General features: G+C 39.6%; 1 protein-coding gene across 5 annotated transcripts in view; it reads left to right on the top strand.

Annotated features, from left to right (window-relative positions):
* Window positions 1-15,446, top strand: part of smoc1 (SPARC related modular calcium binding 1) — a 228,174-nt gene that overhangs the window by 84,501 nt on the left and 128,227 nt on the right. For all 5 annotated transcript variants that reach the window (XM_051920077.1, XM_051920076.1, XM_028821148.2 and 2 more), the window contains exons 3-4: window positions 4,203-4,315; window positions 13,411-13,510. In XM_051920077.1, the coding sequence (XP_051776037.1) occupies window positions 4,203-4,315; window positions 13,411-13,510 (213 nt within the window). The remainder of the gene's footprint in view (window positions 1-4,202; window positions 4,316-13,410; window positions 13,511-15,446) is intronic.

The following is a 15,446-nucleotide window of genomic DNA, read 5'->3' as shown; positions in this document are numbered from 1 at the left end:
ACCCAGAGGGTGTGGGAATATTCAGAAAAAAATCCTATTGACTCAGTCCCAATTTCCCAAACTCCAAGGGGGAAGAAGATGCAAGGGCAGTGTGGTGTAGTGGTTAAGGCTTTGGACTTCTAACCCTGATATTGTGGGTTCAAATGCTGCCACCGATACTGTGTGACCCTGAGCATGTCACTTCACCTGGTCCATGTCCATGGAAATTAAAATTCAGTGTACATTTGTAAAATCATTTATGCATACCTATTAAACCACTAATTAAAAATGTATACAGTTTAAAGTATAGGAAGTAATGACCTATCAATGCATGGTAGTTCTAAAATTTGAATTTATTGTAAAATTTCAGAAGTAATTTACTTTTAATAGGTCAATAAATTGTTAGCACCTTCAAGCAGAGGTTCTGAGTGAAATAAATGTACAGTACATACTTTAGAGCAAGATGCGGTTAGTGCTGCTGACAACCTGGAGTAACAATAACGCAGTTTGTGTAGGCTGACCAGACGGACACATGAAAATGAATGTTGTAGCCCTGTAATTATGTTTTACCTGGTCATTTTGTTTAACCTCTAATCTAATAATGACTACTAAAGTGACCTTGAGCTGATTGACCCAGACAGAGTTGTGTATTTGGTATCATGTTGGAATCGTGTTGTTGAGATTTTTTAGGTAAGGAAGAAAGTTACGAGGTAAGGTGTCAAAGTCTCTAACTCTGGTGCAGGAGAGTGGTGACTTGTTGCATGTGGATGAGCACATGCATATAAAAAATCCCTCTGTACTCTTGCATGTCACAATAATGACTGTAGGAGCCAGGTATTTTATTTGTTGTATGATTTATGTCTGATCTGACATAAGCCATCTGTCTCTCCTGTTTAGCACACCTGGTCAGCAAGGCAAGCAGCAGCAGCACTAACCTAAGCTCACTATGACCAAAAGATTACCAAATTCTGTATTTATCCTCATAGTTTGCATATTCCAGTCAAAACGTGATGAAATCAAAATTCATAATTAGTGACTCAGACAAACTTCACTGACTATGTGGACTAGGAAATGTGTTTATATTAAAGGGGGGCTGCAGTGCAGAAAGTTGTGGACTAGAGGGGAGACTTTTTTATCATATCTGTAGTACATCGATAATCTGAGCTTGTTAAATTGTCAGAGAGGCAAAAATAAATTCTCTATATGTCGTGCCTAGTTCCTCACCACTACAGCTATGGGTATAGTCACAAATATACAATAAGAAAACACATTCAAGCTTACGAAGTGACCATATTTTTATATAAAGGAGCATGGTGTGATGTCATTTGAGAGATTCAAACTGTATTTATATTTCAGAGATGTGTGTTAAATTAATTTATATGTGAATAAGTGAATTAAGGAAATGGAAGCATGGATTCTTCAACAGGTAGAGAATAACTGTAGTGATGTAAAAACACAGTTTGACAAACTAACTAATCTGGCCTTTTATATAGATGTAACTCTGCATTTTACTAAAGAATTAAAGACTGAATTTGTAACAGAAAGCAATGAATGCAGTGGCTATCACAGACTTTGTTTACTTGCACACATAAAACTGGGATAAGGTGAGTAACCTGGTTGGTTAAGGCAGAAACTTGCTTTCTTAAAAACCCCTATTGATGTGCACAATATTAATGATCTGTACAAAAAAAGAGTTGAATGTCATTTGCCACCACAAATCTGAAAACAATCATAAAGCCTGTGGTGTTTTTCTTGTTTTTATAAATATGTTTAGTCCTTCATTTGCTGTGAACTATAATAAGGGTATACATAGCATTTTAGAATGCAGGTGTCTGTGAATATCTGGGTTATTCAAATTCATGTACAGTATATGCACTCAATGTATCATTGCATTTAAATCCTAGTTTTGAGCTCTATGACAGAAATAGGCAAAGATGACATTCACACATTTCATTCAAGTTAAATTTTATTACATTTTAATTCAACAGACTAATCTCTTCTGTAAAGCATTGGCTGTTACCATTCTGGAATCTGTGAAATGCACTTTCAGTCTTTATACTTTTAAACTAGCATCTTTTTAATGAATGCTTTTACCAAACACTTTATAAGTGCATCAGGGTGCTATAAATATTAAAATGCAAGTTGTAAGATGGTATTAATTCTAGTGGTCACAAAATCAGTGAAACAATGTCTCAATAAGGTGCTTCATGTTAAGTGGTAGTTGAAGGGAATGGCTGCTGTGATACACATTCAGGTAACCATGCATTTACACTAAGTGATTGTTTGCCCATAGCTGTTTAACTGCCTGCCATATAAACAGCTTTTAGTTTGAGTGCCGCTTTCCCAAGTCCACATCCATAGCTGTTTCAGTGTATGTTTATAGGTAAAGCGACCCGTTCAGAGGTGGTGACTCAATCTGCAGCTTCAAACGACAGTCTGTTTCCTTACCCACCAAAGTGCCACCCAAATGGAGATATGTAAAATGTAGCTACCACTACTTGTGGTTTTTATGTGTTAAAAAAACAGAAAAAAGTCACAAGTCAAGTGTGGTATCTAACAGTTAATTAACACATCATTACCACATCATTAACATTCTACTAATCATCAGTCAATCTATATTTTATTGTATATGACATTTCAGCCATAAGCACTTTCATAAATCAAACACTGAAAAACAGCTAATACAGCTTTTCTGCCAAGCAGTTGTCTTTATATTTCCCATTACAGTTCATTCAAGAAAACTAAATAATAACAGAAGACAGGTAAATCTTTAATCACTAACTTATTTTTCTTTTTTCTTTTAATGTACAGTTTGCATTGCATGTCATTGTGCATATTAAACTGTAGTTTGGAAAGAAAATAAAATTGAATTGTTTGTCCTTACCCATTCTTAGACAGTGGGTCAGAGTACAACCATATAGCTTTCTGAAACAAATATCGATAGAATTGTGAACTCTTTAAAATTGTTCTGGATATCCTATATATTCTAAAATAGTATGTGAGAAATATAATGTATAAGAAAAAATCTTGTGAACCTTTGCATACTTGTCGTGGGCTGGCGCCCTGCCCGGGATTTCTTCCTGCCTTGCGCCCTGTGCTGGCTGGGATTGGCTCCAGCAGACCCTCGTGACCCTGTGTTAGGATATAGCGGGTTGGACTAAGACTGACTGACTGACCTTTATATACTTCTGCTACTCATTCATATTGGCTTTTCACACCATATTGTAAAAATCCATGAACACAACATCACACATTTGAGCCTTATTTCATTGATGGCATCATCCAGACGTGCCTAACCATTTGAAAGGATTTCAAGGTGTTCCATTGTAACAAAAAATGGTGGCGTCTGAGAGAAAAGATGAAGTAGCAATGTAGTAAAACATAAATTATTTTTGAGCTTTGTTAAGGTGAATGTACCAGAAAAGCAAACCTCATATTCACAGTCTCTTTGTTTTAAAGTCCAATAATCGATTTACATTTAGTCAAAAACTAGAAATTACGTAATAAATTCTTGAAAGACAGAACACATAACATTAGATACCTCGGATTCCCATATTAGAAGTGGCCTTCACAAGCAATTTTAAAAACGCTTCTGAAAAAAGTAAAAAAACGATATGGAGTTCTTTGTCTATCCCCCAAGTTTTCCATATTTTCCATATTTGAATGTCAAAATGTGAAGCAGTTGACTAAAAATTTGACAATAGTAATTTGTGTCATCAATGTATTCATAATTAATTAATCTTGTATATTTATGGAGAAGGTATAGGCTAACAAATCTGCTTGGATAATAGAACTGAGTCTGAAAAGGTTCTGTTTAAGTTGTGTAACACACTAGAAGACTGCATACCCTTTTTAAAGAGACTGAGAAGAGCACCTAGACTAGTGTAAGCATTTCAGGTATGTGTAAAAGGGTGACATGATAGAAGAGGTTTTTTTTTTTTTTTTGTGAAGATCCAAATGGCAGTATAATTCTTCATTTTCATATATTCATATACTGGTTGCTGCCAAATTATTTGTCAGTTCCTGTACAAATAGACTAGTGGTGGCTTCTCTTTTTATTACTTTGTGGTGTTGTGTGAATGATGAATTTTTACCCTTTTTTTTAATCCATAATGCATGTGCTCACTACATACTGAGACTCTTTGAGCAGTGTGTAGCTCTTTATATACTGTATGTACCACGTGAGTCAGTGTGGATTTTTTTCCCCTTTTTTTTCATCTTAGACTCTGGGGTGACAAAATGTCGGGCTGAGAGATCCCAGGCACTGGAACAAGCCAAGAGACCACAGGAGTCTGTCTTTATCCCTGAGTGCAATGAGGATGGCTCTTTTGCACAGGTGAAGTCTCCTTTTTTTATTGGTCATAAATTAGCATATAATTGCCATTGTGTATGCTTCCATTTATTTTCTGTAATATGGTGATAAAACATCTGGAAAGTCAGGACCATGAAGCCCCATTTTCTCACAGTTGATCATAATTTGAAGTGCAGAGAGACATTGCCTCCACAGATGGTGTTTGACATCTCAGGGCTGGTGCAGAAGCATGGTTATTCCTTGACACGATATAACCCTGTGTGTCTGGATCATGGTGTCTGAAACTCAGGTAAGCTGCATCAAGCCCTCTGTACTGTGTGGAAGCTGTTGAAGCAATCTTGGCATACTCGGGACTAGGTACTGTCTTACCCATTTTCCCTTTTTTGCTGCAGCTTAAGTTGTTTCTTCTATGTGATAATCTCCATCATTGGTGCCTGATATCTGTCCTTTACGATGTGACTGCATCTGCTTTGTTTGTAGTCCTCTTACATATACTTGACTGTTCATCACCCCCTACCATTTTTAATCAGGATGTCTTTGCCTGTTTTTAAGTAGACCTTTTTATTTGGTCTACACTTGTTTTCATACAACCCAACTTCATTGGTTCCTCCTGTTGATGCAAGGATTTTCCTTCCTTATATAATCAAACTCCCGTTAGTGTTTGCCCTTTTTCATGTTGACATTTGTCTTATCAAGTTCAGTGGATTTTATTGATTTATTTATTTAAATCTTCTGTTCCTTATCAAAGTCAAACCGATGTATTCTGGTTTTGGAGTGGACACTTATTTCAGGTTACCACAGAGGTTAGTGCTTGGGTGTCTTGCAGGTGTAAATATTTCATCTAGTCATACTGCTGGGGATTGCACATTTCCCAAAGACACAAGTGAGTTTGAGTGGACCATGGTGTAGCCTGGCACCCCATCCTGCTTGGGTCTTGAAAATGCCAGGATTGGCTGTATCCCCCAGTAATTGGCATTAAAAGTGTTAGTTTCGGTTTCTTTACACCTGGGCTACAAAAATCAATGGGTACTGTATGTAGTGTGTGGGGATGTCTACCATATGTACTTTATATTGCAGCTTATTTTGTGTTGTGCCTTTTTTTTGGTGCCGGCAATTTATCTTGCTTTGACAGTTTTAATGTAGGCCAGTTGCTATTGTCTGTCATGTTGATGCCAGCCTTCTTCCCCTTTTGCTGCTGTAACCTTTGTGCTGTTTGTCCCCTGCACTTTCAGTCTTTTGGTACTTAAGTCTTGTCCTGTTGCACCCTTTAGTAGTTAGCACTTTTTGAAAAACTTTGTTAGGCTTTAAGGACATATTTTAGCTTTTAGTTTTATAACAGTCTGCATGTGTTTTTTTTTTCTTTTCACTTTTATGACAACACAGAAATAAGGTTGATTCTGACAGGTTTTTGCTATTATACAGTGCATCGGGAAAGTATTCACAGCGCATCACTTTTTCCACATTTTGTTATGTTACAGCCTTATTCCAAAATGGATTAAATTCATTTTTTTCCTCAGAATTCTACACATAACACCCCATAATGACAAAGTTTACTTGAGATTTTTGCAATATTTATTAAAAATTAAAAAATTGATAAAGCACATGTACATCAGTATTCACAGCCTTTGCCATGAAGCTCAAAATTGAGCTCAGGTGCACCCCTGTTTCCCCTGATCATCCTTGAGATGTTTCTGCAGCTTAATTGGAGTCCACCTGTGGTATATTCAGTTGATTGGACATGATTTGGAAAAGCACACACCTGTCTATATAAGGTCCCACATTTGACAGTTCATGTCAGAGCACAAACCAAGCATGAAGTCAAAGGAATTGTCTGCAGACCTCCGAGACAGGATTGTCTCAAGGCACAAATCTGGGGATGGTTACAGAAAAATTTCTGCTGCTTTGAAGGTCCCAATGAGCACAGTGGCCTCCATCATCCGTAAGTGGAAGAAGTTCGAAACCACCAGGACTCTTCCTAGAGCTGGCCGGCCATCTAAACTGAGCGATCGGGGGAGAAGGGCCTTAGTCAGGGAGGTGACCAAGAATCCGATAGTCACTCTATCAGAGCTCCAGAGGTCCTCTGTGGAGAGAGGAGTACCTTCCAGAAGGACAACCATCTCTGCAGCAATCCACCAATCAGGCCTGTGTGGTAGAGTGGCCAAACGGAAGCCACTCCTTAGTAAAAGGCACATGGCAGCCTTCCTGGAGTTTGACAAAAGGCACCTGAAGGACTCTCAGACCATGAGAAAGAAAATTTTCTGGTCTGATGAGACAAAGATTGAACTCTTTGGTGTGAATGCCAGGCATCACATTTGGAGGAAACCAGGCACCGCTCATCACCAGGCCAATACCATCCCTACAGTGAAGCATGGTGGTGGCAGCATCATGCTGTGGGGATGTTTTTCAGTGGCAGGAACTGGGAGACTAGTCAGGATAAAGGGAAAGATGACTGCAGCAATGTACAGAGACATCCTGGATGAAAACCTCTTGACCTCAGACTGGGGCGACGGTTCATCTTTCAGCAGGACAACGACCCTAAGCACACAGCCAAGATATCAAAGGAGTGGCTTCAGGACAACTCTGTGAATGTCCTTGAGTGGCCCAGCCAGAGCCCAGACTTGAATCCGATTGGGTGTAGAATTCTGAGGAAAAAAATGAATTTAATCCATTTTGGAATAAGGCTGTAACATAACAAAATGTTACTTTCCGGATGCACTGTAGATAAATGCACCCACGTAGGACATAAACTCTTTTTTCTGGCCAGAACACTTATGTTGCCATTCTTATGCCTACAGTATATCTAAGTTAAAGCTACTCTGTTGATGATGTACTTTACTACAGGTCAGTTGAGAACAGTAAAAAAAGAATTTGTTAAAAACAACAAGATGACTCAGTAATGAAAAATAATGTCTAAGTCATGGTCCTGGGTTTTATGTAATGTAACTGCTGACTCGACCACTCTGCAGAAGGTGCTATTTGTGGCAGATTTTTTCCAAACTGACTTAATCGGGACATGCGGTAATTTTCAACACTCTGTTCCAGCAGGGAATGAATTTAGGGGGACTCGGGAGCTGTCTTGCGGTAGACTTACCGTAAATCATTTCAGTCTCCCTGCATTCCTGTCCTGCTTATTCACCCACCTTGGAATGCTTCTTTTTCTAAGCTTGAGCAAAGGCTTTGCCTTTTAGAATTCAGTGTATTAGAGGTGTTTTGCATTTTTTGATTTTTCAGTTCTTCTTTCATTACTGTGTATGTGTGTTTAAATACCAGAGGACATCTCAAAATATATTATCGGAAAACTCTTAAGCCACTTTGGTGTGTACAAACAAGCAACAGTTTATAGCAATGCGAACTGGCAAGATTGTCAATTTTACTTTAAAGTGCAGATTGCAATAATAAGCACTGACAAGCCTTTTCCAGTGTTACTGTTGCAGTGCCCATGTGGTTTATATTTTGCATCTTCTGTCACTTACAGCAGACATTAATTACACTCATTGAATGATCAGTATGGTATGGAAATAAAACACAGATTTAGATCTTAAAAGAGATATGATATTCATAATGATTTTAAAAATACCAAAGTTTTGTTGTTAACCTGTTAAGGAAGGTCAGTGTCTGAGGAAATTGGATATAAATTATTAATAATACATTGAAGTATCAATTAAACTGGAAGGATTTTTAAAATCCCAAATTTTAGCACTACTGTGTTTCAACCCAAATATTCCTGCATCCATATGACACCAAAATGAAATTATTGCCACAAGCGCTTGATGATTCCTTATCTTGCATAGATTAAAACTTGGCAGGTTTTTACTGACATAACATTTGTGTGGTTTGGAGTGTCCTAGAGTGACCAAAGAACGGAGGTTTATTTATTTATTTTTTATGTGTGTCTGGTGAGGAGAATAGTTAAGTTCAGCCCGAGAAGAAGAGTACTTGCTTTCCAATTATTTGGCCCAATGTCAAATCCATTTGATGACAAGGCCAATTCCACTCTTGTACAACAATGTTGACCCCTGATTGGTTTAAATAGGTTCTGTAATGAAAGGATTGTCTGGGAGTCAGACAGCTCCCAATGACAAATGAATATGCGTGTAATGGCCCATCTTTTTTGCCTGGCTTCTTTTTTCCCTTCATTTCATTAATATCACTTTTTATATTCCTGCAGCTTCACTGCATATGACATGCAGACCAAGGTGTATAGCATGAAGTATAAGCTGTTCATCTTTCTCTTTGGTTGTGTCATCTTGTTAGTACAGAGAATCTGAAATTTTGCCATCATTGAAGAACACCTACACCTGGGGGCACTTGTCAGCTTGACCTTAGGTATTGCACACAGGCCAGTCCCTCCAAAAAACTTTGGGGGTGAAAAAAACTTTTTGAACTACCCTGCATTTATAAAAAGGAAAACTACTCTTTGCGGGCGGCACGGTGGCGCAGTGGGTAGCGCTGCTGCCTCGCAGTTGGGAGACCTGGGGACCTGGGTTCGATTCCCGGGTCCTCCCTGCGTGGAGTTTGCATGTTCTCCCCGTGTCTGCGTGGGTTTCCTCCGGGCGCTCCTGTTTCCTCCCACATTCCAAAGACATGTAGGTTAGGTGGATTGGCGATTCTAAATTGGCCCTAGTGTGTGCTTGGTGTGAGTGTGTGTCCTGCGGTGGGTTGGCACCCTGCCCGGGATTGGTTCCTGCCTTGTGCCCTGTGATGGCTGGGATTGGCTCCAGCAGACCCCCGTGACCCTGTGTTCGGATTCAGCGGGTTGGAAAATGGATGGATGGATGAAAACTACTCTTTGTGAGTGGACCAAAGCTTTTCTACTTCATTGATGAAAATATCAGCTATCTAACCAAAAATATGAATAAGCTGCCACTGGAAATGACGTTCAGATACGCAATAGTTATCATAACAATCCCACATAGCTGCATAGCTGACACTGTAGATTAGAGGATTTAGACATTTTCATTTCACTTTAGAATTGTACTGGTCATTTAAATAGATCTGAAGTTCAGATATGAGTGTGACAGGCCTTATTACTATTATTTTTGACTGATATGTTCGTGCAAGGCAAGTTACAACATTTGAGGTGTCACAGGTTATGTTTCTCCTGTCTGAGCCCAGGCAGGTGAAGTGACTTGATCATGGTCACAGAATGTCAGTAGCAGGATTTGAACCCACAGCCTCAGGATTTGAAGTCCAAAGCTTTAACCACTACACCATCCTGCTTGATGGTCTGTTATGACTTGTGTCCTGTCCAGTGCTTGTCCCTACCGCACACTTGGTGCTTTTAGGAAACTGATGATATGTAAAAACATGTAAGAGCTCAGCCCTATTTTATGTCAGTAATAATGTCGATCCTTTCTTGAGGCAAACCAAATGCTTAAAGTATTTAAAATTAACTTAAACTAAATACTTAGAAGGTGTCACTGCAGGAATGGTTCATAACCCACCTGCCAGCATGTAAAAACAACGTAGGTAAGAGTAGCTTGCAGTCATTTTGAAAGACTACATCCCAGGTGTAAGAGAAATCCTTTGGTGGATTACTTAACATACCGATAAGAGTGCTTTTAACATGTATGTTTGGACAAGAGACCTGGAGAATACAGAAGTAGGCTACCTGAGGGTGCTGCTTCTGTCATACAAACAGATGGGACTGAGAGTTTCTTTCACAAGCTTCACTAACACGTCCTAATGACATGACTTGTATTCAGCAAACAAAACAAAAAGAAAATAAATCACAAATGCTGTAGAACTTGAAGCATTCATTCTGATGTAACCATTGTACTGTAATATATAAATGAGAATGATTCTGATTTAACCATTGTACTGTAATATATAAACAAAGAAAACCATGATGTAAGTAAAATACATTTTGGTTAGGTGAAGAATGACAATATTTTATATGCATTTCACATGTAACCTGGCATATCTGTCTCCTGTAATTTCACCAGATGTTAGCTAGAGAAAGTGGAAATTTATGTATTTTTTTAATTTATAAATGCAGTTTTCATATTAACTGACTTTGAGCTGTATGATCAGTATATAGTGCATAGGAACCACTGTATCCATTGATATGTTCCAAGACCTACTGTGTATGCCTGAGATCATGAGTAATTGTGAACTCTACATATAAGTTGTCTTTCGTTTACATATAGTACATACCTGTGATAAATTACTCACAACGAGACATTACCAAAATGAAATAATAATAAAACACATTTTATGTTATTATACTTGTTATTTCCCTCTCTCTCTTTCTCTCAAATGACCAGGATTTTAACCATCCTCCATCCTCTTCCGCTTATCCGAGGTCGGGTCGCGGGGGCAGCAGCTTGAGCAGAGATGCCCAGACTTCCCTCTCCCCGGCCACTTCTTCTAGCTCTTCCGGGAGAATCCCGAGGCGTTCCCAGGCCAGCCGGGAGACATAGTCCCTCCAGCGTGTCCTGGGTCTTCCCCGGGGCCTCCTCCCGGTTGGACGTGCCCAGAACACCTCACAAGGGAGGCGTCCAGGAGGCATCCTGATCAGATGCCCGAGCCACCTCATCTGACTCCTCTCGATGCGGAGGAGCAGCGGCTCTACTCTGAGCCCCTCCCGGATGACTGAGCTTCTCACCCTATCTTTAAGGGAAAGCCCAGACACCCTGCGGAGGAAACTCATTTCAGCCGCTTGTATTCGCGATCTCGTTCTTTCGGTCACTACCCATAGCTCATGACCATAGGTGAGGGTAGGAACATAGATCGACCGGTAAATTGAGAGCTTTGCCTTATGGCTCAGCTCCTTTTTCACCACGACAGACCGATGCAGAGCCCGCATCACTGCGGACGCCGCACCGATCCGCCTGTCGATCTCACGCTCCATTCTTCCTTCACTCGTGAGCAAGACCCCGAGATACTTGAACTCCTCCACTTGAGGCAGGATCTCGCTCCCAACCCTGAGAGGGCACTCCACCCTTTTCTGGCTGAGGACCATGGTCTCGGATTTGGAGGTGCTGATTCCCATCCCAGCCGCTTCACACTCAGCTGCGAACTGATCCAGAGAGAGCTGAAGATCACGGCCTGATGAAGCAAACAGGACAACATCATCTGCAAAAAGCAGTGACCCAATCCTGAGTCCACCAAACCGGACCCCCTCAACACCCTGGCTGCGCCTAGAAATTCTGTCCATAAAAGTTATGAACAGAATCGGTGACAATGGGCAGCCCTGGCGGAGTCCAACTCTCACTGGAAACGGGTTCGACTTACTGCCGGCAATGCGGACCAAGCTCTGACACCGGTTGTACAGGGACCGAACAGCCCTTATCAGGGGGTCCGGTACTCCATACTCCCGGAGCACCCCCCGCAGGATTCCCCGAGGGACACGGTCGAACGCCTTTTCCAAGTCCACAAAACACATGTAGACTGGTTGGGTGAACTCCCATGCACCCTCCAGGACCCTGCTAAGGGTGTAGAGCTGGTCCACTGTTCCGCGACCAGGACGAAAACCACACTGTTCCTCCTGAATCCGAGGTTCGACTATCCGATGGACCCTCCTCTCCAGGATCCCCGAATAGACTTTTCCAGGGAGGCTGAGGAGTGTGATCCCTCACACCGGAGGGTGTGTTGCAACTACAGGATTTTAATGTGTTAGCTTAATCTTCAAGGGGTTATGGAGTAATAAAGAACGTCTTGCACATATACACAGTTTAAACACATTTTTAAATTCCTTTCCTAAAAAATATCTTTGCCTATTTTGGGTTCTCACTAACTGTTATTTTTCTCTGATGGGAAGCACTAGTATCACAACAGGTACTGTTATTTTCACAACAATACTGCGAGAAAGGTAAAGGCTGGTTTATACTGTTCTGAACCCGTCAGTGAGGCGAAAGGGATGCCATCCATAAAGTAGACACACAGTTGCACGTACTGCTGGCACATGTTAGGTTTTTCCCGTGCGTGGAATTCACTATTTTCAGGACACAGTAAACCGTGGAAAAAAGGAATTAATGGATATGGAGGTTCTATTGTATGTTTCATCATATGAGCATCCTTAACTGATGAGTAGTAAGAATCCCTTTCTGGGTGACATCGGCTAGTAATTTTACTTGCACAGTTGATTTTGTTGGTTTGTGGCAGCACTGTTCATTTCAAGGTTGTAGACCTGAATGTGGGAGGGATTCATATTTATATAATATATATTATGTATATGTATGAATGTATATTATGTGCATGTATTCAATTACCATATATAATGTAATATTGTGGGTAGTTGCTTTTATTCAAAGAGAGTAAGCCATCTTTTCTAAAAAATATATTAATTACCAGGTGTATCAACATGCAGAGACCTACTGTATGAATGCACACCCATGCTAACCCATAGGGTGACCCCTTTTTAGCATTTAGTCCCCTTCTCCTACTAGATAGTATGCAGAAAAGCACTTTCAAGTAAATGGACTGAACGTTTGTTGCTAGTCCCAATGTGGATGTTTTCTAATGGTTTAGCCCAGCATGTTTCTTGAACATAAATTATATAAATCTTTAAAACATTTGGGTCAACCTTATTTTTGATTCACAATATGATCCTCAGCAAGTCACTTACTTAACAATACTCCAGCCATTAAAAAAGACAAGTGAAAAGTTGTTCTATGAGGGTTAAAAATTAAATATGAGTATTTTAGAACGTATCATGAATTTGTATGAAGTAAAAAGTTACTTACATATTTAATATGTCAATGAATTTAAATATTTTTTAAACTCTAAAAATTTTATAAACTTAGATTAATCTGTTAGACATTTGCACAAATCTATGACCATTTAATAAGCTTGATTTGCACTTTGTCTCCCTGGTATATGGTAGGTAAGAGGAAAAAATGCTTTTGGATTTTGTACTTCTGAGAGACTTTGTCTTTTTTCATTGTCTTTTGCATGTCAAATTTTGTGCAAATTCATACAACACACAGTTCATTAAAGAAACTTTATTGCAAAGTTAAGTGGTAGCTAGCTTTCTTGCAATTTAGTCAGTGCAAAAAGTGTCAGCAGGTGGCATTGGAATCTTTCCATGATATGAATTTTCCTTTCATGAGAAATGCTTTCTTTCTTTATGTGGGTTTCTGAGTGTAGTGAAGTCAAACTGTGTTCCATTCCCTCAGGTGCAATGTCACACACTGACTGGATACTGCTGGTGCGTCACCGCTGATGGAAAGCCTGTGAGCGGCTCTTCTGTGCAGAACAAGACTCCGGTTTGCACAGGTACTCTGTATGAGAGGACAGTGGGTCCATTTACCTGTTAGAAGCAACTCTCTATAAATCATATAATGTAATGCATTGGCCGACACTTTAGAGCTAGTTAAAGTTCTCCATGAATAGCTGTTTTTACACATGATTGTAAATACAGTTTGCTCTAGGGATTAAGTTAAAGTGTATGTTGAAAACTGGAGCCCTATATAACCAGACTGCTGTCCTTTAGTATTAGCATTGAAAACCCATGGACATCATACCTGATAAACTTTTAAATGCTTCAGACTTTACAGCACTTAGTGTGCAAATAGCCATTATTTTCTGTGTTTCATATTAACTGGATTCGTAAGCCTTAAATGTCACTTATTGTTAAACTAATGATTTTTCAGGTGAAGTTTGCAATTTTAGTGCTGTCTAAAAGTTTGCAGAGCAAGGTGGTTTACAGAGTGGGTTTTATGAAGGAAATGAGGTATGGAATATGTGTAGTCAAATTTTAGATGGTGTATCTGATGAAGCCATCATGTGCAGGAGGTTTCCTTAGCACTTTCTTGCTTTTTGTTGGCTTTTGTGTTTCACTGCATCAAGCTCCTTCACCCATGGTATAATTCTAAAACACCTCATCAAAACATAAGCAAATAAAGGGCTTACCTTTACATCCATGCCATAGTGATTGTGAATTTTGATTTGTAGCTTAAAGGACTCTGTGCATGTTCTAATTGATAATTATCTTACAATAATGTAAGCAAAATTTTGCTTTTTCTCATCCTTCTATGTGATCGGTAAAATGACTGAGGCAAAAACCTCAGGATTTCATTATATTTCATTATGTTTCTGTAAATGATGTAACTTTTACTGTGCAATGTTTTGAGGGGCTACCTCAAAGCAGTTTTGCTCAAACAGTGGGCCGCAGGTTGCTGCTGGTGGGAAGTAAGCTACAAAGGGACCTAAGGATTCTACATTGCTGATCGTCCCATCAAGGTGGACTAACACAGAATGTTCTTGGTTTTATGAGCGTGACTGAATCACTCATGATGATAGCTAATGTTCACACCAGGTTCATCAAGGGGAAATCACACCAAGGCAGTCTTCCAACCTGCTTTGCTGTTCATTGCACCAGTTTTCAACCTTATGGTGTTTAAGTGTAATGCAGTTGATTTTGTGAAAATATGACAGCCATGAAATTAAAAACATACGCAGGAGATGTGAGTGAACAAGATTGTATTCAAGAGGCTGGTGCATTTTGTTGGTGCCTGATAAGATAACAAGGCTGGTAGCAAATGTTAGACGTAGTATTTTTTTTATCTTAATATGTAGAGAAAGTAAACATTAGCATAAATACTAAAGAGTACATACATATATCTGTTTATCATAACTGTTAAGTGTATGTATGTATTATAAATTAGATATATACTGTACCCTTACACAACTGGCGGCACAATTGGTTTTGTTTAGAACATACAGGGTGCAGGAAGATAAATATTGCCATTGTACATATGTTTGAACGGATGATAGAACAGATATAAGACAGATATGAACCTTGGACACAAGTATGATCAGGCATTAGTAGATTGGAAATATGCCAGTGGATATCTGTATACAGTATGGCCAAATGTATGCCAATACACCTCAAGATTATTGAATTCAGGTTTTTCAGTGTTAACAGGTTCATAAAATCATGCTTGGACCTGCCGCTTGGTTCTCAGACAGGGCCATTTCAGAATGGCTTCTACCTTTTTACATTGTGGTTTGACGGTATCCCGACCCACTAGGTAGCCTAAATATTTAGCTTCTTTCAATCCAAAGAAACACTTCTTAGGATTGATTCGAAGCCCGGCTTCGGCTAGCATCCACAATACCGCTTTCACCTGCTGTACATGATCCTTCCATGTGCTGGAATAGATGACAACGTTGTCTAGATATGCAGCACTATACACATTATGGGGTTGGA

Source organism: Erpetoichthys calabaricus, chromosome 16, assembly GCF_900747795.2.
Source record: "Erpetoichthys calabaricus chromosome 16, fErpCal1.3, whole genome shotgun sequence".
Lineage (NCBI taxonomy): Eukaryota > Metazoa > Chordata > Cladistia > Polypteriformes > Polypteridae > Erpetoichthys > Erpetoichthys calabaricus.
This window is presented reverse-complemented; position numbering and strand designations above follow the sequence as displayed.